Source organism: Opisthocomus hoazin, chromosome 18, assembly GCF_030867145.1.
Source record: "Opisthocomus hoazin isolate bOpiHoa1 chromosome 18, bOpiHoa1.hap1, whole genome shotgun sequence".
NCBI classification, from domain to species: Eukaryota; Metazoa; Chordata; class Aves; order Opisthocomiformes; family Opisthocomidae; genus Opisthocomus; species Opisthocomus hoazin.
The window spans coordinates 12937457-12963574 of NC_134431.1; the positions used below are offsets into that span (position 1 = coordinate 12937457).

Consider the following 26118-nt stretch of genomic DNA (forward strand, 5'->3'; position numbering starts at 1 on the left):
GCTATCAGTGTTTGGACTCTTCTATTTTTAAAGCACTACTTTGGCGTTTTATGTGTTAAACCACTACTGTGGTTGATAAGTTAGCAGCATGCTAGCTTTCACCTCAAGCTTCCTTAATTCTGCGGTCCTTTAGCTTGCAGTGTAGAAATAGAGTTTTATTCTGTTCACAGAAAAACATCCTGACATTGGCACCTACCTGTCTTTTCATATGTGTATCGTCTTGCTTGAGGCCAGAAGTTTGGGGGGTTTCTGCTTAAGAAGTAAGGGCTGGGAGAAACTTAATTCACGCTATTTAGGTAGGTAACACAGCCCCGGGGTGAAATCGTTTAGTACTATGACATTGACATCGTAGTGGCACTCTGGTAGCTGAAGGTGGTTGATCGGGGAGGAGGATGAGAGGGGGCAAGGCAGCTGTGCAGCATTCAGAGCAGGCACGGGTGCAAGTACAGGCAAGAGGAGCCGCGGCTGCATCTTGAAGAACCAGGTTGTGCACGCACGTAGCCGTCCTTTTAGATCTGTGTTGGATTGAAGGGGAATGCAGCTTTCACTGTGCAAGTCTGGGAGTATCTCAGTAAACATTCTGTATGTGATGGTGCTTAATGTACGGTCAGAGAAGCTTCACACCTAGAAGCTGTATTTGATCAACTAAAATTCCAGTGCGGTAGCTTTCCCTTCACCAGTTTTGCAGCCTGTACCTCTTGGTAGCTGCATCCCAGAGAGCTGCTCTACTTGGAGAAGCACAGTCGTACTCAGGATTTATCACCGCTTCAAGAAAGTCTCCATCACCTGCCTGAAGGTCCGTTGTATCCATCTGGCACGTAACCTGCTCTTGCCTCTCCGCAGAAGAAGCTGTCATGGAAACATGGCGAGGTGCTGCCACAGCTAACGCATTAGGCCAACGCGCCGTGCCGACCTGAAAGCAAAGCAACTTTGGAGACAAATTGTAATTATGGTTGTTTACCTTTCGGCCTTCAGCATTCCTCGGTGCCCTGACTTGGCAGTCAGTAACTGGCACATGGCGCTAGGGAAAGTCTTTCCTAAAAGGCCGCTTCTGGAATTCGGCTTGAAACATTTCAAACTTTCTGCTTCAGAGGGGGTACTGCTCTGAGATAAATACTTCTCATTTCCTGGACACACAGGCTGCCTTTCCACCACAGCTGCCCTGTCAGACCAAATCCCAGGAAAAACTGAAGTGCAATAAAGGAAAAGTCGTTAAGCTAACTGTAGTTCAGGTTCGGAAGTTCTCCGTGCGGCTGTCAGGGACCCTCCCGCAGCACAGCTGCCCGGCTGGCTGAGCAGGGCCCTGGAGCCCACGCGTGTCCCCGTCTTCGTGTGCAAGCCGTGCTGCAGCCAGGAGCAGCCTGTCACTCAGCGTTCACCCCAGGTACAGACGGCAGCAAACAAGGTTTTTGCAAAGCCCCTTTATAACAAAAAATTGTATCGGTGCCTTAAAAGTTGAGACAACTTTGAAAGGCATGAAAAATGTTGGCTTTGAAGTCCTGAACCGGTATGACTGTGGCAGTGTTATTTCTACCCAGCACCGTGCAGCCCCTTGCGGTACGTCGTATTCTTGTATTCATTACACTTCTAAAAGAGGAAATACAGGAACATGTAGCAAAACAGAGGGGTGAGACTTCTGACTGCGGTTAATTGCGACAAGTTGGTGACAGAGAGATCAAGGAAAATTCCACTTGCAGGCAGACTTTTTTTCTCTCTTTTAGATGCTAATAGGGTTTTTCTGGTTTGTATCGTGTTGTTTTTAGTCTTCTCTGTTGTCACAGAAATTATCTTTCATGAGAATCTTTTCTACAAATTCCTGAATGCTTTTAGGGGTAGAGCTGTCAGATGTGCTTTCTGGAGACGTAGTTCCCAACACACGGTGACTGTGCAAAGCTGAAGTCCCTCCATCCCGCGGCAATTCTCTGTATTGCTCCAAGTGACGCTGCTGCTGAGTGACAGCGATGGACGAAAACACAAGAATCAACAGAACTGCAAAGGTACGCCTGTTTGAGTACAGCATAGAAACAATTAAGAAAAAAGGGTCCTAGAGTAGGGTTTAATGTTTGAATTCGGCACAATGCTTGGTGTTGTTGGGAACATTTGGGATTCTCATCTCGCCATGGGCGGAGGGCTCTCTACGATGCTCCTGCACCTCCTGTCTCCCCGCACTTTTTGACATGACAAAAGTCTTGACTGGAAGAAATGTCTTCTTGGGGGAGGACTCTGAATAAAGCAGGATTCCCAAATAATAACTGTGAATAAGCACATTTGTGAAATAATAAATAGGTAACTTGAAGGTTCCGCCTGTCTTACTGTTACCCTGTAGTGCCATTAGAGACGCGGTTACGTGGTCAGAGACTCTCAGTGACAGTCGAGGTGACCTGTTGCATGATAGATAATTTCCCTCATTACACACAAAACAAGAAATTTTGAAGTACTATATTTGTTTCATTTGAAAGACTGGTACTAGTTTATAAGGTTTTTTACATGTATTTGTGTATTCATATTGCGTCTAGTATAATTTTATATGTATATATACATAGATAAAATAACCTGCTGCAGCTATAAGGGCTAGAGAATGCTGGAGTCTCAATTCAAAGTCAGTGCCTTGATTGTCCTGCTGTCTGCAAGGCTAATAAGCAGCGTAATCGAATTATTATTTTCATCCTGGATTATGATCTCAGTGTTTACTGTAAATAAACTGCCTCCTGGAGATTTGATACAAAATATAGTGGGTGGAAGAAAGCTTAGTTCTAGCTCGATGAGGTTTTTTTTTTCACTCAAAATTTTCCATTGAGGCATGTAAAGATAAGAGGACTATTTTTCATGTTTGAAAAAAATTTCTGCAGGACATTTTTCATTTCGATAGAGAGAAGAGTTTCTATTTCTAGGTATGATATTTTCAGTTTTCTTAAATGGATTGCCAGTGGCTAAATAAATGTCATGGTAGCACATTGATTTCCTGTTCTGTGCTCTGAGATCTTTAGACAAAGCCATAGCACACCCAGTCAAATTCAGCTGAAATAATGAAAAAGTCAAATTTCTTTCTGCAATATAATTTATGAACTGTTTACAAGGTTCATACCACACTAGCAGTACTGTTTATTATAATATTTGAATGATATATTTAATATGAAAATACTAAGAATGTGTTTTTCCTGCTACCTGGAGTTCTTACAGCACCATGTGCTGACGGTCAGTCGCTTTACCGTGACAGGTAGTGCTTTGCGATTATCGCTGCGCCCCAACTATTCCACCTTCACAAGGAAAACCATTTCTGAAAATGAATTCAGCATTTGAGCACAGCCAGAGAAGTGATGTTACTTCTTTCTTGTTGCGTATACACCTGCGCCATGGCCTGCACAGGAAATATTGCACTTCTTGGTGCAACTGAAGACACAGTTAGCGTGACAGGCTGCGCTTGGGAAATAGTTCTCAGACTGTTTGACAACATCTTCCAGGCTGTGGCCAAAGGAAAAATAGGAGTGCTTTTTAAACACACAATTGACCTGAAGTTTGTCTCTCCTTCCAAAATGCCCAGTTCACGTGCTCCCATCTTGTCCACAAACAAGTGCGTGAAGAACAACGTGAGCTTTGTTTCTGCGAGCTCCCCTGCGCCCGGGGACGTGGGCGCCTGCAGCCCCATGGCTCGAGGGTGCTGCGGTCACCCCCAGGCTCCATCCCTAGCACCTAGGGGAAAATACGTGTTTCAAAATAGGATTTGCCAGAGCTAATATATTGAGCAATTAATTACTTAAATAGCCAAGAGGAAATACTGGAGAGAGAGAGAATGATGAAGTCTCCGTTTTCCTGGGCCTCAGACAACAAATTTGGGGACATTCTCAGGGGCGCAGTCGGGTGGAGGTGGACTCAATGCCCAGCTTTCCTGGGGAAATCTTAGAGGTAAATCTTTACCTCTGCCATGGACAAAATGGTCTCGACCCAGGAAATTTTCACCTCATATAATTTGCTTCCAGTTAACACAAACTTCTGATCGCTGATTCGGGTGACTGAGAAAGAATAAACTGTGATCAATTAAGCAAGCACTTAAGCAAATACCTTTCCTCCCCCTTCCTAGTCTCAGCTTGCCTCATTGTTCTGCGGGGGACACTCAGTCCACCCCAGGCCCTGCAAGGAGGTGGTGGGGACACAGTGTTGTCACAAGATCAGGGTTCTTTACCCAGGGGGGTGAAGGTTGGGGCTGGGGAAAAGCTCTGGCTGCTGCTGCTCTGTGATTACTGCCTGTTTCTCTCCAGTCCTCTGTGCCCCCATCCCTGCCCCGGCGTGGGTCACCCATGGGCACAGTTCTTGGGGGTCCCTGCCCTGGCGTGGCAGGGATCTTGGCTGGGATTCATTCAAGAGAACATGTATTTGAAAGCAGTTCTGTGGCCACAAGCTGTGGCATTGCTGCCTGTATTTCTGGATCATTTCAAATGCTGGTGGCTCCTGAAAAATTCCAGGGTAGTAAGCGAAGGGCTGTTCCTTATCTTCCATGTGGAGCATTCAAACCAGCGAAACTGCTGTTTGTGCTGTTAAAAAAAAAAAAAAAAGGCATTCAAATAAGCTGCTTTGTGCCAGGAATTCTTTCCCACTCAGACAACAACAGCGTTGGGTTCGCTGCGTGCCTGCTCCTAGCCCCAGCCCAGAGGTGCAGATTTTGTTGAGAAAGCATTTTCAATTCAGCATTCTCTGTCCAAGACACATGGCTTTTCTAGTGACGTGATTGTGGGTTTGGGAGTGAGTGTCTAATTTCATCTTGAAGCTACCGTCGAAAGAGGAAGGAAAAGACTTTTGCCAGAGAAAAGGCAGCGCGTACAAAGGCAAAACGAGTAAAAGTTTGCAAACCCCAAGATATTCACAACTACAAAGCAGTGAAACCTGTGCATTTGCATAAGCATAACCTGGGCAGAGCTGTTGCTGAGCAAGTAGCAACCATGGATAATTTTAAATAACACTTATTTAATAATAGTAAAGAATTCTTAAAAATAATCAAAGAAACAAAACCCTTCAGCTGCAGTTAATGTTTAGCTTTTCTCCTGAGGTTTTCTGCCTCTGAAGAGTGTGATTATTTTGCAGTAATTTCCATAACTACGAAGATCTGTTCCATTTTCTAGAGACCTGAACGTGAAAATTTCAAACCATCAAAATTTCAATTATCAAAACACTCTTAAGTTCAATAAAACAGGAGTAAAAAATGATGCTGCCAAAATGCTTTAAGATCCAATCCTTGCTTTCAGGTCCATCCCCGTGCCCTGGGTTTCCCTGTTGAGATGCAGTCGCAGAGCAGAAAGGGCGTTTCCCAGGGGTCTCTGCGGGAGGGACATCTGTGTCCCCTGCACCAGGCCCTCATTAGCAGCAGCAGCTGCAGGCCAGTTGCACCGTGGAGATAATTTTGCTACGTGATTAGCTCCCTTCATTCCCAATAGCTGCTGTCCTCTGGGGCTCCCAGTGACTGCAGCAGGAGGTGGAAGGAGGCTGGGTATCTGCTCTGCAGGCTCCCAGCCAGACCCTCCACTGCGCCGGCCTCGTCTGCCGGGCTGGACTGGGATAGAAAGGGCTGGGGGAGATCCCGTCCTCCTCCTTAGGTGATGGAGTAACAGGGAAATAGGAGACAACAACAACATGAAGGTCAATGTAAGTACTAGGTTATTTTATTTCTGTCGCAGCTAATTTAATGACTTTGCTTATTTCACTTGCAGTGGAAGCACATAGAGTGTAAAACCTGCATCTGTCAGAGCTGCTTCTCAAAGCATGCTAGTGATCTTGTTTGCATGTTACTAACAGAGCACGTGGTCTTAATTTTTAAAATACAATCCAAGTTAATCTGAAAAAAGTGCTTTGTCAAGATCAGCAGTCTGGTTAAGAAGGGTAAGGTTTTGTACCATGTGTGTTAGGCAATAATATGCCTTATTGCCAGGAGTGACCCTGGCTGGCCATTCACATACCCCTTCCTTCCTATATTTTCTTGGAAATAATGAGCTTAAATGATTAATGCTTGAGTTATACATTCTCTCAAAAGAGATGATATTTTTTTACACTGATTCCTAGAAAATGGGTCACGGAAAAGTTTTGACAGCTTGAGTCACTCTGATGAAGAAAATGTCGCGTAATTTCAGTATGAGTTCTGTGAGCTTGGGAAAGTCTGTGCACTCGAGGGTAACGACTGACCCCGGCCTGCAGCGCTCTTTGCAAGGAGAACTGAAGCTCAGAAGAGGAAAGGAGTGGTGGCAGGGTTCGTTTTTAGGAAATACTGCTCTGCTGTAGGAGGAAGGGAATACGTGGATGGATCAAGTCCATTTTATAGCCATAGGTTAATGCTTTTGCCCAGACTTCCAGCACATGCAGATGCCTAGCATTAGCTTGCTTTGTGCTAAGCAGAATTTCTTTGGCTGTGAAACGAAGTGAATCTTTCAGCCTGACATTACAGCTGGGCGCTGGCAGCGGTGACTCGGGGCAGGTCACCGTGTGCCTGGTGTTAATGACAGGGGAGGGGGCAGCGTGCAGCTGCCTCACGGGAGCGGGGATGCACGATAGTGATAAGGGCCAGTGAAAAACCATGTTAAAACCAATGTCAAAATTTCAGATAAACCCAACATTGTCCAAAACGGTGGTCTTAAAATAGAATTAAAGTTTTTGGACAGATAATTGCAGTGAGAGAGCTGGAGAAAGCGGAAGCGTTTGGGAGCTGTGGTGTCACCGCTGATTCATTATGAACCAGAGCACACCCACCCCTGAGCCCCTGCCTCTTCGCATGCTGCCCCGCCGGCCACTGGCAGAAGCCCCGCCGCGGGTCCGATGGGATGGGTGTGGGGACAGCGTTCTGTCGTGCTTCACCACCCAGGAGGAAGAGCACACGGCAGTCACTGCAAACGAAAAATGTGCAGTTTGCTCCTGACAACCTGCCCTGGGAATTTCTTGGCTGTTCCCTGGGCAGGTGGAGGAAGGAGAGCAAGGACCCTGCTCTGATGGGTCTCTCTTAAGCATCTGTTGCTTTGGAGGCAGAAGGAGAAAACTCGTCAGACTTTTCTGTATCTTTAAATCCAAGTTTGGAACTAAATGTTGTAGTAAAATGTAATTAAGATACTAAAAAGTTTAGAAAAGTCAAAACAGTGAAGTAATTTGATGTATATGGGCAAAACCCTTTTGACAGTAGGAGGAAACAAAACCCAGAAATACATACATACTCAGTATATTAAATATCAGGAAATGGAAGTTTATTTTTCCTTGAACTTGGGCGTAAGACCACACTTTCAAAAATCCAGTGAATGGGAATGAAACCCTGATCGCAGTGAAAGCAATGGGGCTTTTCTCTTGGTTTTAAAACAGCTGGAATTTGATTAACTAAACTTGTGGAGAAAAGAGAGTTTAGGGAAATTAACAGCACCAACTTGTAATTCCCACCTCTGCAACACTGACTAATGTGAAGCTACACAACTTCCATCTAAATGCTTCTGCCTGAAGTTTAAACCACTCAGAATTTAAAAATTTGACCATTCAGGATTTAAAATGATGATTAGTACCTGCTTCCACCCTTCAAAAATCAGTTACTCCTGGAATAGGCAATAAAAGCAAGACCTGACATTCATTCCATGCTGAAGCTTGTACAAAAAGATCCAAAACTTCTGTATAACAAGAACACTCATTCTCCAAAACACACGGACAAAAAATGACACAGAAGCACCTTCTGCAAGTCACAGAAGAAGTTAGACAGCAAGTGGGACCTGCGAGGCCCCTGGCTAGAAGGAAGGCAGATGCTTGTAGAGAAAAATCTGAGCATTGGAGGTAAATTCTTCTTTCTCCTGTGTATGTTGGCCATGGGAACTTTGTCTACAGTGAACTGAACTGGGCAAAACTGACATGGACTCAGCTTGGCCTGCCATTTAAAAGGGACTTCTCTGGGAAGCGTGTTCCCAGCTCAGGGGGCAATGGTGCGTGTTTATGTCTTCGGCTTTGTTCAGAGGTGAAGAGATTAACTGGAAAGCATTCTGTAAACATGTCAGAGGGTGTCATTGATGCATGAACCGAACTGTTTAGCAAACGCTGCTCTCTGCCTTTAGTTGGATCTGTTCCTTCTCCTCACGTATTTTAAGTTGCATTTTCCTGCATTAAGAGTGCTTACAAATGTATTTTTTTTTACGGGCAAAATGCAGCTGAAAAATATTTATCTTCATCGACAAAAGAAAGTCCTGTGATTAATGCTATCTCTATTTTTAGGTTATTTCAACAGGGTATTTTTTTAAGAAGCAAATGTAAGACAATAGATTAAAACTATCTCTTTTTTTCATTTGAAATGCTGTGAAGTACTACAGTACCTACGTATCACATGAAATAGTACAGAGTAGTGAACTAGAGTTTCCAAATACAAACTGAGTGGGGAAGGAGGGGTACAGAAATTATTTTAGCAGACTTGCAGGCAAGATGCTCAAATTATCATTTGATAATCGTGAAGGATTTTTCTAGCAACATTCGCCTATGTTTTAGGAGGGTGGCGTTTTTCTGTTGCCTAGTGCTATAGGCTGAGGACAGGGATTCGGATAGCAGAGGGATCAGGAGATCTTAGTAATAGTGTGGGGGGGGTTGCCTTAGCACAGATATTTATTGTGTATATAGAGCACAGATGGCAGTCGATGCGAGTACTCCCTTTTTGAGGTTATAGAATTTTATATTATAGAGTGATACAATTTTGTCCAATTATTAGCTTGACTGACTCTTCATTAAGTTTTCCCTCTCTTTATTAATAAACATGAGTTAACAGCTTTCATTCTGCAGACTCCCAAGGGCTGTTAGGTTTTGTGGCCGGAGCGTTGCTGGGTAAGGATACACAAACTATGAAGATGTGAAAAGTCAGATTTGTAGGGAGAGTTACTATCTTAACACCTGGCCTACAATCCAGTGAAAGGAACACACTTCCAGCTACACAAGAACTTTTCTTCATACCAAAGTTAACGGAACCTGTGTTATCAAGAGGTCTTATACAGTAAATCCATTCAGTATGGTTGGCTCAATATATGTGACTAATTTACATCGCTCTAACGAGGCCACAGACTCTGTATGGAGGAGAACGGTGTCTCAGGAAGAGGTTGCAGAGGACACAACACAGTTTTCTTCCTCTGTGCTCTGTCATCATCTAGCTAAAATGTGCTCAGTGAGAGAAGAGAAACAGCGCTGTCTGCCGAGGCACTTTCTCATGGGGCGATGAACTGGCTTTTAAGATGTTCTTTGTCTTGGGAGATGTTTTTTTCAGGGCTGCTGATGGGCTGACAGGGAAGAAGCAACAAATGTCAAAGAAGGAAAAACACTTTGATCTCATCTGTGTTGCTTTAGTACTTCTTACAAGTTGGTTATTGTAAGGACACATTAACAAGATCACGTAAAGTAAGGAAGAACTATACACAGCTGGCCGTAGATGGCATTTGGTGGATGATAGTGTTAGACAGCCAGTTTCCGCTCCTCTGGCAATAAAGAAAAAATGCAGATCCCATTGGCCCCGAAGCACAGCTTCCTTCTAGCTAAGCATCCCGTAAGGTCTCTGCGATCCTGGGAATGCAGGACTTGTTTATAGTTAATAGCAGGTCAGAGATGCTTCTGCTTACATGAGAGAAAGGGGCTGCCACAGTGATTCTTTACATATGTCCTAGAGAGCTGAAAGTGTAGATAGGGCCCGATTTCTGACAAACAGCCCTACAACAGATGAGCCAGAGCCTGTACTACAAATAACCTCGCTCCACGTAACTGGAGATAGCTAAGGTCTACCAAGTCTATCCGTGCTGTTGGATCAAGCACTCGCCTGCCGTAAACCTCCTGTAACTTCTGTCTATAAAATTGTTCCTACTGTTATTGGGATCACCAAATCAATTGGCTGGGATGAGTTCTCTTAAAAGTGTCTCAAAAAATCTGATTTCTTGGGAAAGCAAATTGGAACAGATCTGGCATCCAGTGGCTTCTCAGTAACTCTATTTCTTCACACGAGCAGACGGAGCCAGTGGGATGCTGCGCTGCAGAGCTGGCTGTGGGCTGGATGCTGGTCAGGGTGCAGACGGGAGAGTGGCAGCTTCTCACCCAACCCCGCTGTGCATAGGTTTACTTGGCATGGCCATACCCTCCTCCTGGGAGTATTGCTAGGGGTTTAATCTCAGTGGAACATGAACATAACCAACACATCTTTTGTAACTGACTTAGCTCAGTGGCTCCAGCAGGTTTTTCTAGCACTGAGGGGTTCAGTACCACCTCAAACTCCACTAGAACATCAGCTAACCTACAGCAAGCTCTTTGCTGCCAGAACTACAGCCGTTTCCAGTACCAAAGCCAGCTAGTTCAATGCTTGCTTTTAAGTGTATCCTATGAAATAGCTAAACACATCAGCACCTGTGATGCTAGGCATTGCTGTGGGTTTGTTACAGTTTGTTCACCAGCGTTAGACTGATCTTCAGCACCTGGTTCAGCAACCTGGGCTAATACTTGTTGAATCTGCATCTGGGGCTCCTAAAAACCAATAGAGCTTATATGAACAGTATTGCCTACATTCCTTTGGTGATAACACTGCATGAAAGAAATGCTTCACAAGTCTCTTCCATACCAGCCCTGGTGTGATCAGGTCCTGAGAGGCTGGGTGAGCAACCGGAAAGCTTGGAAACAAGAAATAAAACAGACTTAATAGTCCTGTAAATAAAGGAGCAAAGGAGAAGAGCAAAATATAAAGGCAGATCTGTTTGACCTGTTGTTTTTACACCTTGTGAAAATTTTCCTCCATCTGTGTTTTTTGGGAGATTGGAATTCAGCAGAAATTAGTTACTTCAGTGGTGTGGTGCTGCTTGTGTTGGTTTTTCAGTGTATTGCTGCAACTTTCTGCCAGGCTGTGGGCACTGAAAATACACAGAAGAGTCTGTTCAGGGAAGATGTTGTGGGGGATTTTTGTTTTGTCTTAGTGATTTGGATTTTTTTGTTGTTTGCATGCTCGTATTGCACTGCAACAGGAGGCTGTCTTTTGAAAGAGTTTCGCATGGGACCTTCCTGTAGTTTGCTAGTTAGAAATTACTAATATACTGTTACATGTTTCTACCTTTTATAAATTCCTTCGGAGACTAGTTACAATTTAAAAGGACAAGAAATCTTCATTAAAACACTTTGCTAAGTTTCTCTACTCTTTTTAAAATATACTGAAAAATGTCACCAAGGGCTGCAAGCCATTTAGAACACTAATGCCTTTCACTGTCACCTGGAATTGTACCTGTACCAGTGGCTGGCCTGTTGTGCCAGTGATGGGCTGGTACTCCTGAAAGAAAATAATGAAAAATGAATGATGTTGCTGTGCACATACGCAATGCTGAAACTGAGAGTGGATGGAAAAGATTTGCTCTCCAGCTCTGTAGTACTGACCATGTGTCTTGAAACTTGAAATTTCATTTAGCACTGCCTTAGGTGGAAGAACTTTTACTTTTCTTTCTTATTTTTTTTCTTTTTCTTTTTTTCCTTCTCCTGTTTGAGAGCTCCTCCGACCTGCAGAGGTTTGACAATCTTCCAATGCATTCATGTTGTACAGTCTGGACTTTGGGGCTTGTCTCCATCATTTCTCTAAGGTCTTAAAATTTTTTATTCCAGCCCTACAGGTGATCTATAAACACATTTTTTGTTCTAGCTAGGTCAGGTTTTCCATGTTTTCCTATAATTTTTTTTAGTCCCCTGCTTGGCTTGCAACTGAGATGATATCAAAGGTTTCTGGGTATTTGCGTTGCCTACAGATGTGAGCCCACTTGCCCTAATTTGAGCTCCACAGATCGGAACCCACCTTTCAAAATGTGAACCACTGCGTTCTGCTTTGAATTGGTATCTCGCCATGGGCTACTCACCCTTGGATGTTTGCACAGCTTTATTGGCAAAACCAGAGGAATGTGTGCTGTGCTTCAAGCAGAGACCCCTCTGTTGAACAGGTTTGTGGCTTTCATGGTGCGAGTTTAACATTTAACTTGTCATTCAGTGTGGGTACCCTGAATATATTCACCTGCCTTTGCCAAATGGAATGCTGGTCAGCTGAGTTTTGGCCACCTTTCTGTGGCATACCTTTGCTGCTGAATGGAGCTCAGACCTCCCTGTTGCTTTTGCTGACCTGGTTGTTCTCTCGTTTCGCTCTATTTTGCATCCCAGCAGACCTAGCAATATCTAGGAAAAGAGATGAAAGAGTAGTTGGAATTATTTCTCCTGCTAATACGTGCAGCAGTCACATTTTATTGTTGCTGTAGTAACACTGATGGGAAGAGTACTTCCTCCCTTCACATAGCTTAGGCTATAGTCTATAGTAATTATTTGCAGAAATTCTCATTGATGTGTACCAGCCAAATTCTGCCCTAGTGAAATTCAGCATATCTACTCTTAAAACAAATGAGATTTTAAATTAGACTTGTGTAGTTTCATGCATAATTAACTAAAGACTTAGGCCCACCAATGTGTTTAGTATGCTGTTTCCACAAGAAAGAATTAGCTGGGGAAAAGTCAACTTTTAGATGCCTTTTAAAACCACACTGTGAACTAAATTTTCCTCTTATTCGTGTTGGTGCAACTGGGAAGGACGGTCTTGTTGTCGACTGCACTAGGCAGGGGCTCAGTTCCTGAGCTCAGGCTTCCTGGCTCTGCCACTGATTTCCTGTGTGCGCCTCGATAAGGCTCCTCACAGTTCAGTTGCCTGTTTGCAAAAGCTGTGCCTCTGCCCGTCCTCCTCAGGCCTGAAGAAGAGGGTCTGTCTCTCAGTGTGTCCGTACGGTGGCCAGCAAGAAGGGATCAAATGTTAAGCCAGATCTAGAAGTGCTGCTGACTGAATAATAGGAAAAGTTGACTGTTGGGTTTTCTGGATTTTTTTTTTTTTTTTGGGGGGGGGGGGTTGTCTTTGGTTTGGTTTGGTTTTTTTAGAATTGCCACAACATTATATGAAGCCCAAGCCCATGCCGGGCTGTGCTCTGCGGTGGGATTCCTCAAGGCCTGACTTCAGCACAGGTGGTTCAGAGCATTTGGCACTGCCCAAACAGAAAGTGGGCTCCTATGTTCAAGGCAAGATGACTGTTTTAGCCAGACTATGACAGAAGGTGAATGGGACTGTTGTCCATTTCTGGCAGCTGTTGATGGACAAGCCCACGTATGATAAAAAGGCCATTGTTCATGGCCACTCTGATGAAGAAATGTGTGCTGCTAACAACAGGCCACTTTCATCAGCTGAGCTGACAAATTGGTTTTCTTCTGCTGCAACTTCAAACCAGCTGTTGCTTTACAGCAAATGCTCTGGACAAAAACACAAGGCATCACGTTTCCTATTTGGGTACTATCTCTTTGGACATTACTTGCACTTTCTGGTAAGAAACTAATGCTGAAGACAGCCAGTGTCCCACTGACTGGGAAGCAGTCTGTCTCATTTTAAAGCTGAAAGCGAATGGTACATTGTGCTGAAAAACACTACATCCGCAGCATGCTCTACCCTTTGCACAAATGCCTTGGGTAGATAAAGCTACCTGCTGCTACTACTTTTCATGCTCTTAACAGTCATCTTGTATTGAATAAGCAAATGCTCAAAATAAATATGCTAAAAATAAAATGTGATGACCTACACACTCACAACTGCCAGAAACTTACAGGCTTCATCCAAGACACATAGGGCTGCCCGGTGGTGAAGAAGCTGGGAAATATGAATATTTGCCATCTCACAGATTTTTCTGTGATCTTAGAAAAGTCACGTACTCTATTCTTCCTTGGTTTCTTGTCTGAAAAATGACATTAAAAGCACTGTATGAAGACACTGAAAGATACACTGGAGACAGAGTATTCAGATACAGGTGATGTCTGCCTGATGGAGAGAAACACAGACGCTGTTTTGGGTGTGCCTACCTGGGGATAAGCTCAGGAGCACACTGACCTGCTGTGAAGACTCAGCAGCCAGCAGAGCTGTTTGTTTGGTGTCACTGTGTGCACAGCTGGATTTTTCCCTGAGCTAATGTGTCGCACAAATCATTAGCCTGGGATGCTCTGAACCAGCAGAGTCCAGCTCTCCAGTCTGGGTGGACATGGGCACAGCGAGCTGGAATCCAGAGCTTCAGAAGTACCGCAGCCCACACTGCTCTTCAGCATATCGCTGCCGCTGCTGATACCACTGGGCACTTACTCCCCCTCTTTGTGCTGATGCTACCAAGAGGTCTGGCTTCATGAGGCTCTTGGGGCTGGGGGCGGGGATTAAAGGAAAATAAGCAATTTTTTTTTTTTTACCCAGGTGAGAAATAATTAGCCTTTCCCATGTGCATCTGAAGTCCTCAGATAAATTAGGTAGCAGGCAGGGAGTCACGAGTTTTATATCAAGATGGTTGATGAAAAATGCAAATCAAAAATTTTCTCTGCAGCTTCTGACAGAGTTCACAGAATGCCAGTGGAAAAAATAACTTTTTTCACATAGGGATGTTCATAAAGTCCAAGTAATGAACATTAACAATGCCCTGTAAGAACTTCAGGGGCGAAGATGGTGAAGAAACTTACCACAGTATTATTATTATTATTATCTATTTCTTTACTGCACTGAATATAGGAGACACAGGCTGCAAACATTTAATAATACTCTGAAACAAATGCTCTGAGAAATGTTGTTTAATGTGAATGAAGCTGTGGACTTAAATTACAATGAAATTAAGGCAGAGATAAACACCAAACCAGAAACTAATTACTATTTTTGTTGGTGTAATAGAGCACTGCCCAGGTTTTTTCTCTCTCCAGAATACCTTGGCAAAGGCGCTATACGACAACAAAGCAGAGTGCTCGGATGAGCTGGCCTTCCGCAAAGGAGACATCCTGACGGTTCTGGACCAGAACGTCATCGGCAGCGAGGGCTGGTGGAAGTGCTCCCTCCACGGCAGGCAGGGCCTGGCCCCTGCTAACCGCCTCCAGCTCCTCGCCGCCTCTCAGGCTCTCCTGCTGCCTCTGTCCACCCGGAGCGGCTCCGCAGAGTCGCCAGTGGGCCAACAAAATATCTACCAGGTTCCCTCCATCCCCAAGCCTACCGTGTTGTCGTCTGCCTATGAGAAGATGGAGGGGTGGGTTAAATCTCCAGCTCGGGTCTCTGCTCTACCCGCCCAAGGGATATACCAGGTACCAGCCTTGGCTGCACAGCTGCTCAGTGAAAGGACCCAAAGCTCAACAAACCAGGTAAGAATATAAGCAGCTATAAAAGTAACAAATGTTATTATTAAAGCCATTGTATGGAGTGGGAAAATAAAAAGGCTGTTGGCCTGAACATTTCAGTGGAATTTGCAGCAAAGCTATTCAAATAAATAGTGTTTAGGAAACTCCTATCAATTCTACTACAGTTTATAGCATTATGTGATAAATGCTGCTCTGGGCAACAGATGAGAGTCTCTATATTCTGTAGTCCCTCACATTTTTGACAGTTTAAAGCAGCTGTAAAATAGGGCAAGAAGAAAAGAATATACCATTTGTTTGGAAGAATCTAGAAATTATTTACAAACCTCCCCCAAAGTTAAAATAACAAGACACAGAACTTTCTCCTCTGGTCTACAGCATGCATCCATCCAGAGTCCTCTGCTCATGTGGGGTCTTTGCATCCATCTGCACAGGAAGAGGATTCATAATAAAATTATAAAATCACTCTTTGCTGAGTGGTTGCTGCCTTTGGTCTAGTTCTTCTGTTTCCAGTGCCTCAGCACGCTCAGAGCACCGCTGCCTCTCTCTTCTGCTACTCCAGGTTGTCACTACACTTGCGCAGAGGAGCAGCACCTAGTTTAGACGTGCTAGAGGGCACAAGGTTTGGTTGTGTGGCCTCAATCCATTTCTCTCCTAGCCTGTTTCTGCTGCTGCTGAGACAGTGCCCAGGGTGTATGGGGTGAGAACAGCCACCAGTCCCCCCAGTAACGGAGGGGGACTGCAAACCTGGCTTGCCAGGGGTTCATTGCAGCTGCCTGGCCTGGCCCTTCCTTCTCCCTGCTCCTTGCGTTGGGCATTCAAATAGAATATGTGCATGGAACATGCAATTTGACTAAATGTTGCATCAAGTGTCTTAACATCAAAAACTTGTGCTTTCTTCAGCCTAAGATGGTTGGGGAATCTTTTATAATAAAACATAAATGGATCAGGTGGAGAGGGAGTTCAACTGCAAGCTGTTGTTCAGTCCCACGAGCTCTTCAGCCCTGAGTGGCTCTTTATTGAAAATCACATTAGAAATGTTAATCGGAAAAGGAAAGAATTTCAGCCCTGAACTATATAGCCTTTTGGGCTGGTTTAATGATCATGTGGTTTATGGGACTCAGTCGGCCAGCTTTCATCCCACTGTGCTGAATGTCATGGTATGGAATCCGAGGGGCTGGTTCCTTCTGTCTGGCAAATGGGTGCTGGAAAACAAACAAACTCAGTGCACCTCTGGTGCCTGAAACCTAATTTTCAGCAGTGCAGCTGCATATTCATCCTTTGTGTACAGTTACCATAACTGCAAGCTCAAATTGAGTAATAGCTACAAAAGACCCTTTTGCACTCGTGGTGATCTGAGTTCTCCACATACCTAACCCCAAAGAAGGCATTTGCAAATTGAATGTGAGTTTGATACAAATTTTTCCATGTTGTGCCGCCAAATCAGGCTGAATTTTTATCTGTATGAATGGTCCAACAGCAGAGCTCCTCGGCTATTCCCGTCTCTGTCACTTCATGAGTTTATATACCTAAGCCTTGTTTACTCTAACAGAATAAGGAAAAAAAAAAGTCTAAGCCTGCTTTTATTATTTGGACGTTGAGATTTGCCCAAGCTGCCTCTTGCACAACATCGCAGCTGTCGCCACACCAACTGCACCGCGGCGGTCGCAAGCCGTACGCACACGCACGGGGAGGCTCGGCGTGAAATAGCCCGTGCTGGGGCAGAACGAGCTGCAGCACTCCGGGCCGCCCCGCGCAGATCCTGTGGGACAACTGGCAAAGTTCCTGGCATGCTCAGCTGTCCTCTGAGCAGCTGGGTAAAGCCACTGTAAGCCTTTGAGGGAGCTGATTGAAAGCAATAGAACAAAACAAAATACCTCAAAGCCTGTGTGCTTTCACCCTGTAGAAAAGCCTTGTCATTTCTTTATTTGTTGCCTAATACACAGGGGCATCTTCTTGCTTTATTGTAACTGAGATTAATTTGTTCTCTAACCGGTAGCACAATATGATATTCAGTGAGTTTCCTTTTTGCTCTATACTGAGTAAGATTTGTCCATCTGAAAACAGACCAGGGCTAAGGATGGCTTTGATACCACTTATCTTTTACCCTTTCTACTCAGGGAAGTCTCCTCTTTTCTGCCTCTGTTTGCAAGCAAGGTGGCTTGTATCTCAGGGCCCAAAGGGATTTGTGTTTGCTCACCATTCTCTTTCTTCAGATGAGAGCTAAGAGCTTCCACAAAGACAAAGCAAGCAGTTGTAAAGTTGGAGTTTGTTCCTCTACCATATTTCTCCTAAATTTAGTCACTACAGCACTCACTCACATGATGGAGAACACTACCTCAATTTTAAATAATTTATTGTAACACAGTGGTGTTTCTGTGGCTCAGTAGTTTACATTACTCCATTTGTAAACCAGCTGCAGAGAGCCAGGCTAAACCCATGCTAAATGAACACACCAAGTTTCTGGGGTTGATTTAAAAAAAAAGTTATTTCCCAACATTCATATTTATCTTAACTAATTGTCCCACAGATCTGGTCGTAGCTCTTAAAATGATGTTTTAAGCAAACAGGAGAATTAGTCTGTAATTGACCTAAATAATGTCATTCCTGTATCAGCCTTCGCTGCTTATGGAGCTGGACTGGACACCAAGGTAACTATGCTTACTCCTTCCAGATGAGCCAGTGTTTCATAACTGCACCATAATGCACCTCAGCCTGCACATTTCTGCTGCTCTTACTCCCACTAAATATGGCTTGACCTCCTGGCTCTGTGAGACTGGAGAAGTAGAAATTCCCCTGCTTGCTTTTTTCAGTGGTTCTGCTTTTGGGCCGTCTAAAGATTTAAGCGATAACTGAAGCTGGATTTTCTCCAAATCCTTTCTCTCCCTTGGTTAGTAAAGGTCTGTTCCTGTCTATCACCAGCAGTGAAAAGCTGAGAGGTTTTTAATCACTTAAGAGTGATTACTCTAACAGTGGCCTGTTCAACTAATTGAGTTTTTAAAGATGTCCTGAGCTTACTGCTCACTGCAGCTTTCTCATTATTGTTTTTTCTGCCCCTCTAAGCACCTGCTTACTCTCCCGAGGGCATGTTGGGCGTCAGTCCCAAACATCAGGAGCGAGGTGTACGATGTTCCATCCACACAGCGCCGGGAGTCCTTGCTCACGCAGGTGAGTCCTGCCACGGTGCCCCCCTGCAGCTGGGACCCTGTAGGATCTCAGAATAGATTTTAAGGTAAATTCTAGTGTTTGCTTTTTGTAAAATTTGGCAGAAGACCATCTATTTTTAGGGAAGTTCAAAACCTAAAGCGGTTCTTTTGTGAATTTGTTAGACATCTAGAGAAAAGCATCTTGAATCAAGGTCCTGTGCAGCCTGCTCTAGGTGAACCTGCTTTAGCGGGGGGGTTGGACTAGCTGATCCCCAGACGTCCCTTCCAACCGCTACCATTCTGTGATCCTGTGAAATCTGGTACGTTTCTAATAAGGACTTTCAATTTTACCATTACTGAGTTCTGGGGCACAGATGACTTCTTAGTATCAGAGTGTCCACCTCTCTGCCTTGGTTTATCCATCAGGAAATGTGCTTTGTCATTTGATTGGGAAGATTTCAAGATGTTTACAGGAAGGTCACTAGTGCCTGTAGAAAAGGAAACTGAATGTCACCCACACCGCCCACCTCCTGGGCAAGAAAATGCAAGGGCTTAGATCATGTAACCATGATGCACTCAGGGTAAGGGCAACACAGCGATTGCATCTACCACTGCAGTGTCTTGGGACATGATCTTGCTCTTGATACCATGCTTCCCTGGGGAGAATGAATGTCACCACATCTCCTCTACTTCTCGCTGCAGCCTATGCAGGTCACCAGGATGGGACAGAGGCCAGGCCCCAGCCCATCACCTACCACGCGAAGGTGTTTGTGGGACTGGAGCACATCCATGGAGCCTCCCTGAGCATCCTTCCCTCGTTGGCAGCACCTGGTAGTGCAGGGTTGAGCCCACTTTGATTTACCTGCTATCACGTTACCCACAAACTTCTTTTCCATGAGGAAAAATTTCTTTACTTTGAGAGTGACTGAGTACCGGAACAGCCTGCCCAGAGGGGTTGTGGAGTCTCCTTCTCTGGAGATATTTAAAGCCTACCTGGACGCAGTCCTGTGCACCCTGCTTTAGGTGACCCTGCTTTGGCAGGGGGGTTGGACTAGATGATCGCCAGAGGTCCCTTCCAACCCCTACCACTCTGTGATTCTGTGTGTTACCCACTTTGTGTGAGTGGGGTGCTCCCTGCTCAGACCCAAAGCCAGGCGTGTAGCTGGCGGCTGCCCGGTGCCACCTAGTGCCTCCCACCCTTCCCACCAGCTGCTTCAGCACCTCTCCGGCAGGCTGAGTTTGACCCATGCTGTCCAGACTAGGAGCTACCCAGTATATGGCCTGAAAGCCTTTGACTCCACTGAAGTCTTCAGTGGGCTCTAAAAAGGATTGAAGTCACTCTGGGTTTTTTTTCTCTTTGATAAGAGTGGTGCCACTCCGCCCACCGCACGGAAGGGCTCTGTGCTGGTTGGATCCACCGAGTGTTTCCAGGAAGAGCAGAAGCAGCTTTACAACATCCCGTCCAGCCCAGAAAAGGCAGGAGCTGTTATCCAGAAAAACTCACCAACGGGCAACGTAAGTAAGATTCCTTGGACACAAGAGAATAATCTCTCACTGCTATGATGCTGGGCATGTGTGCTGAACCTCCCTTGGGCTGTGCTTGCAGGTGAGGATTGCGGGGATGAGACCAGCACATCTTCAGTGCAGTATTTTGTCCTTCACGTTAAAGGGACAACTACCACCTGGCCCCTGGATAGCCAGGGTACCTGTCAGGATGAGGACTACCACTGCCTTTGCGTTTGCTAATTAGACTGCAGGCAACAAGATCGCTTGCCTTTTCTTTTTATGACAGTGTGAAAAGCAAATTCAATACCCTACATTTCTGAATGTCTGGTTGTTTGTAATATTTAAGCAGATAGAAACTAACTGTTCCAATCCACGCAGCACTTTCCTGCCACCTATTCTGGGAACGAAGCACACCTGGCTTTGCGGGCAGCCTTGAGGGGGGCAGGCTTCCCATCTCTCCCCCACCATTTGACAAGGACCATCCTTGAAGAAAGGGCTGATAGGAAACTCATGACAAATAAAATGCCTCGATGGAAACTCTTTATTAGTGGAGTGCCAGATACTTCAGGTTTCCTGAGCCGTTTCAGGATCCAAGAGAATTTTGACAGGCTCCTTAGCACCCAGCCCCAGGGCTGACAGTAGGACTGGTGCTGCCCAGAACTGGGATGCTGGCATATGAGCCACTGCTCATCGAAGCTGGCATTTCTGGCATCTTCATGGCTGTTAGCAATTGTGCCGACCAGCTGCAGCAGCCTGGGAGCAGATTTCCTTTTGGAGACATGGTTTATCGTTGTTTCCAAAAGCAAATTTTCTTAGAATTGTTTGTTCATGGGCTTTGGTCTGAGACCCTTGTCTCAGCTGCCCCGCTCAAGCACATTTTCTGCAAATGGGGAAGCCTGACCTGGCCGGTTCTTTCTAAAATTTTCATTACATAGCAGTACCTTCAGTTGTTTGTTGTTGCTGCACACTCCTCTAGCTCCTTGCACTCCCTCATGTTTGTGTTTCGTGCTTGTGAGGCATCCAGGTATGATCTCTCCTGAAGTGCCCGTTAGTATTAGTCTGGATTTTCTTACACAAGAAGTGGTCTTGCATTCGTGTTTTTCAGCTTATACACTTCAGCTGTGCACACGTATATTTTTAAGGCATTGGGCAAGATCTATATCCATCTGAGCAAACCTGTATCAAGTAAAAAATGTAAACTCATTGCAGTTATTTCAGAATGGACAGTTGGTCTGTTGGTGGGGGTATTTTTTGTCAGGTATGCCTATAAATGTGGATGGGGATACTAGAATATCAAGTCTTTTCTTACACAGGGACTAATAAAATCTTATCTCCTTCATTCTGTAAAACTGAGTGTTTAACGTTGCCTACTAATAATCTGGCATTTCACTTTTCATGTAGCCATTCCAGAAAACCATGAGTTTCCCACCCCAAAGGAGCCAGGGAAAAGCCTCCAGTTTTCACTGGCTGGGGAAGCTGCTTATCATTTAATCACCTGTGCTCAAAATATTTTAACCTTTGGATGTGCAGCTTGTGCATTTTAGAAAGAAAATAAAAATTATGGGCTAGCCTTTTTGTAGTGCAGTTCCATTGACATTACTGGATCTGCATACATTTACATGCTCTGAGAATTCAGTTTTGTTTCTCATTTCTTGTGTGGAAACATGGTTTGTAAATCCTGTGTGCTCTGTTGCAGTTATATGATGTCCCTCCCAAAAGAGAAAGTGATGTTTCAGAAAATGCACCTCAGAAAAAGTGCTGGGGCCATTACAATACCTTGCCAAATCCTCGAAAGTCAGAATGGATTTATGATATTCCAGTATCACCTGAAAAAACAGGATTAAAACAAAACCCTTCTGGCCATTCCTTGGAGAACCAGGTGCTGTACGATATACCACCAGCCAGGTACAATGCGCTAACAACAAATACTGAAGCCAAAGTTGTAAATCCACAATTATATGATGTTCCACCAGCACAACGGAAATTAACATTTCCGGATATCCATCTTTACGATGTTCCATCCTCACGGGACGTGCTCCTTTTGCCACAAAACGGTAGCTGTGATGTAGCCCCAAGTGTCCTGGCTCCAAAGGCTGAGAACCAGATCTCTGAAGAGAATGTTTATGATATTCCAAAAGGTTTGCCCACTGTTGTGCAGTCCAAGAAAGAGATGGAAGAAAGCAGCAGTTGTTCTGGAGACCAACCACACAGTGCTCCTCCACAGCTCTCAAGAGATGCAAAATTAGAACAAGACAGATTATCTGTTTCTAGTGTGGACAGCAGAAGCAGCACACTCTCTACTTCCTCAGACTCTTCTGCTGAGCCTTCTTCTATGTCATCATCAGAAGAGCCTGCCAAAGAAATTAAACTGGACCTTGACGTAGCCACAGAGACACTGACTAGGTTGCAGCATGGTGTATCCAGCTCAGTTGCAAGTTTAATGATCTTTGTGAGTAGTAAATGGAGATTACAGGAACACCTAGAGAAAAGCATTGAAGAAATCCATAGAGCAGTCGATCACATAAAAGTGTCACTGGGAGAATTCTTGGCCTTTGCTCAAGTCATAAAGGTGAATGCCTCTCACCTCACTGATAACAACCTTCAGGCCAGAATTAAAAAACAGCTAGAAATTCTTATGAACTCATCCAAAATTTTAACAGAAACAAGAGAAGCTTTAAACAACTGCAAATGGTCACTAGAGGCTTTGGTCCTCAGGAAACCTCAGAACAACCCAGATGACCTTGATCGCTTTGTTATGGTAGCCCGCACAATTCCAGATGATATCAAGAGGTTTGTATCTATCATCATTGCCAATGGAAAGCTCCTCTTCAGAAAGAATGAGAAGGAGAAAGAAAGGAAGCAATCAGAAGTGAACCCAGAATACAAAATGGCAAAACAAATCATAGTGCCAAGAAGAGAAATAGACTCACTTCAGAGAAATACTCCTGGGAAACCCAACCAAAGTCAGGTCTCTTCTGACAAACCAAAAGAAAATGCCACTGAGAACTGTGATTATGTTCAGTTACAGGTTAGTATAACTGGATTTTAATACATATACTCTCAATTGTCTGCAGATACTAAGCTATTAGCAGTATTTTGTCTTTGCATTAGTGCCAAGTTCAGTTTGCACTACTTCCTATTTTCCAGACTTTATGTGAATTCAGGATTTTGTTAGAGTGCTAGACGGCACATGTAGAATCATCAGTAATTTTAAGCAATAAAGAGAACTGGCATCTGAGAATCTACCCAGGCAGGCAGGCAGGCAGCCAGCCAGCCAGCACTGAGAAAAGATTTTTAGCTTGCCCGTTTAAATTAATTTGCGAGACAGCTTTTAGCGGGGGGTTAGCAATTTGTTTCTTCTCTTTTAACTAGTAGTTCTCTCCTTGCCCTAGTACATTTTTTTTGTTTGTTTGACTTTGGCATGACTATACAAGAGATGTTAACTTTCTAACTTGAGGTGTACTGGAAAGCATGCTTTCGTATAAAATTTTGATTTAACAAATTAAACTCTTACTGTGAATTATCAAATTCATTTGTTAGAATAATTTTGGATGTTTGTTAGAATCATTCTCCTTAGAATTACTGAAATGCCTACTAAGAATATAACTCTCTTGCTTTCCCAAATAAATGCTGGCTTGTCCTTAGAATTTAGGAGATGTTTTGTTGATGCTGATTTCAGTCTTGGATCTTGCAGGATCAGGCACTAAATTTTTAGTAGGAAAAAACCTACAGCTGCTTCTAATAAATGTACCACTGTTATCCATAACATGAAGGCTGTATAGGAAGTAGTTGTTTCCCCCTGAAATAAAAGAAAAACACCTTTATATTTAAATATTTTATGTAAACAATTTCAACTTTGCTTTCATTTTGATTTGTAATAGGCACAGAAAATCATTTCAGGTAAAGAAGTAGCAAAGAAGAGTACAGATTCAAAACCAAAGGTATTTCTGATTTTGAAAACTATTACTTACAAGGACTTCTAGTTCCTGATTTCTGTGCTTGCTAAAATTCAAAATAATTCACATTTGGACACATGTATCTATACATTGAGATCTATTTGTTTTCTCATAGTTCATTTTCCTGAACTAGTTCTTAGAATTACTGCTGAAAACCTGTGCAAAACATTTATGTTCCTCAAATGTAACAAACCACTCCAATTTAAAGTCATACTATTTATCTGCTTGCCTTTGTGTATCATTTGGTATAAGGCTGTGAGAGTTAGTATTTCAAAATATCTTACAATGCAGTGGTAGAAGGATTGACTCTCTTGTTATTGTACAGTTTTAATCATTCATAACCCTCGCGAAGTCAGCACCATTAAAGACCAAGTCTGAACGTTCTGTACTATCTGAAAGCCTGAAGTCCAGACTGTAGAAAGGATTGATGTTCAGCTACAGCACTTTGTGGGCTATCCATTATTAAAATCGTGTCCAGTGAAATGTGTTGAGGGAAAAAAGGCAATTGGGAGAAAATACCACTTTGAAGTCCAGTACTTTACGGAAAGAGAAATGATTATAAAAGACTCGTGGGCTGGGGAAATTTGGAGACTATTAACTAACAAAACTCCCTGTAAGTGAAGAAACACATGAAGAATATAGGGTAGAGCAAGTGAAGAAACAGTCAGTGTGCCACCAAGCTGAGTCTATTTTTTTTTTTAACCCTTTTCCAGGTTTTGCCATCTGCAAAAAAGACTGTAATTCAAAGCAAGCAGGACTCTGCAAAGAAAATCACTCTCCCAGAACACTGTAAGCTGTATTTCAGTGCAATTCACAAGGCAATTGGTGTATTTACTAATAGTCTGAGCAACAACCAGCCACCCGAAGTCTTCATATCCCACAGCAAATTGATCATTATGGTGGGACAAAAGCTAGTGGATTCTCTCTGCCAGGAAACTCAAGAAAGGGATGCTCGGAACGACATTCTCCACAGCAGCAGCTGGTTTTGCAGCCTCTTGAAGAATCTGGCTCTCGCCACCAAAAATGCTGCAATACAATATCCAAACGCAGATGCCATGAGGGAACTTCAGGAGCAAACCGAGGAGCTGTCGAAGTACACCCAGCAGTTTAGAGCAATGATGGAATGAAAGACAAATTGGCTGCTTTTACAAATTCTCCATTGTTCTGATTCTCTCTTCGCTCCTTGGTTGTGTGGCAGCCAAGGGGAGCAAACGCAGCTCAGCAACACCAGCTCTCAGTCACCCCTCAGAGCTCCTGCCAGGCAGTTCCCTGCATGCTGCTGCGCTTTTAGCAGGTGAAGAAGACCCACACAACAGCAGATGCAGAAGAGGAGTTGTAGAATTAAATCTGTACTTTCTTCTCCCTTGTTCAGATCCTGCCTGGAAATATAATCATCTTAGTGGCTGGGCAGGAATGTTTGCTGTGTATTAGAGCAAAATTATTTTATTATCTGATTGATTTCTTATTTTTTAATTTCTGTATAGGTCAGATAAATATATTTCCCCCATTTTTTTTTTATATTCAGGTATGTAAAATCTCTCTTTAAATTCTGCCACACAATGTTCTGTAAGTTGTTATGATATCCCATCATCAATTGTTTCTTGAGGACTTTACTTAAAAATTTGTAATTACAATTTTTTTTTTTTGTTTAAACAGATGCAAAGCTAATTTTTGTTTTTAATGTACAACTGTGATGAATGTATTACAGGACAAAATCTAGCAGGTACTACACCTAGCCTAGATGTTAATGGGAAATGCTCCAGCTGGTACCTGAGCACAGAAGAAAAACTGACTTGGAGGAGTCCTGGTTCCCGATAAATCAGTGGGCAGCGCACCTCAGCCATCGTCCTCCGTCACAGCGTGAAGCTGGCCAGAGCACTGCTCCAACTGAAACAGAATTGGGTTCAGCCACTAAATGTGCCGAGGCTTTGGAGAAGCTCTTCCCACAAACTGAAAACGCGAGGGGATTTCTTGCTGGGCACCCAGAGCACCGGCGCTGGCTCTGGGACTGGCCCGTGCCGCCTCCCATTAAATTTAATTCCAAATTGGCTGGAGTTGAAATACAATGATGAAGGCCCTGTAATCCCCCAGGCAGCCTGTTTGTACGCTGGCGTTATTTGTATTTTTCCTAATTAATTTATTTTAAAGTTTTTATCTGAAATTTCAAAGTCTGGCCTTTCTCGGCAGCATTATACCTGTGTCTTTGCCCCAAAAACGGACAGTTAATTGGGTGAGTACTGTGAGCATGTGAAGGACAACCAGGGGATCAGGCCCAGCCAGCATGGGTTCATGAAAGGCAGGTCCTGCTTGACCAACCTGATCTACTTCTATGACCAGGTGACCCGTCT

General features: G+C 44.0%; 1 protein-coding gene across 2 annotated transcripts; it reads left to right on the plus strand.

The window, feature by feature from the left end:
* Positions 1-5564: 5564 nt before the first annotated feature.
* On the plus strand, positions 5565-25727 carry CASS4 (Cas scaffold protein family member 4). Of its 2 annotated transcripts, XM_075439003.1 has the most exons (7): positions 5565-5634; positions 14740-15168; positions 18226-18330; positions 19674-19823; positions 21511-22842; positions 23696-23755; positions 24484-25727. In XM_075439003.1, the coding sequence occupies exons 1-7, from the start codon at positions 5623-5625 to the stop codon at positions 24895-24897; spliced, it is 2502 nt and encodes an 833-aa protein (XP_075295118.1). In that variant the 5' UTR covers positions 5565-5622; the 3' UTR covers positions 24898-25727. The 2 variants fall into 2 exon arrangements, with proteins under 2 accessions (XP_075295118.1, XP_075295119.1); XM_075439004.1 differs by lacking the exon at positions 23696-23755.
* Positions 25728-26118: the final 391 nt, after the last annotated feature.

Bases quoted from the DNA above. Each gene is read 5' to 3' on its own strand.
- CASS4 (XM_075439003.1), top strand. The intron at 15,169-18,225 runs GTAAGAATATAA...TGCCCCTCTAAG, and splicing joins CCCAAAGCTCAACAAACCAG to CACCTGCTTACTCTCCCGAG. The intron at 22,843-23,695 runs GTTAGTATAACT...GATTTGTAATAG, and splicing joins GTGATTATGTTCAGTTACAG to GCACAGAAAATCATTTCAGG.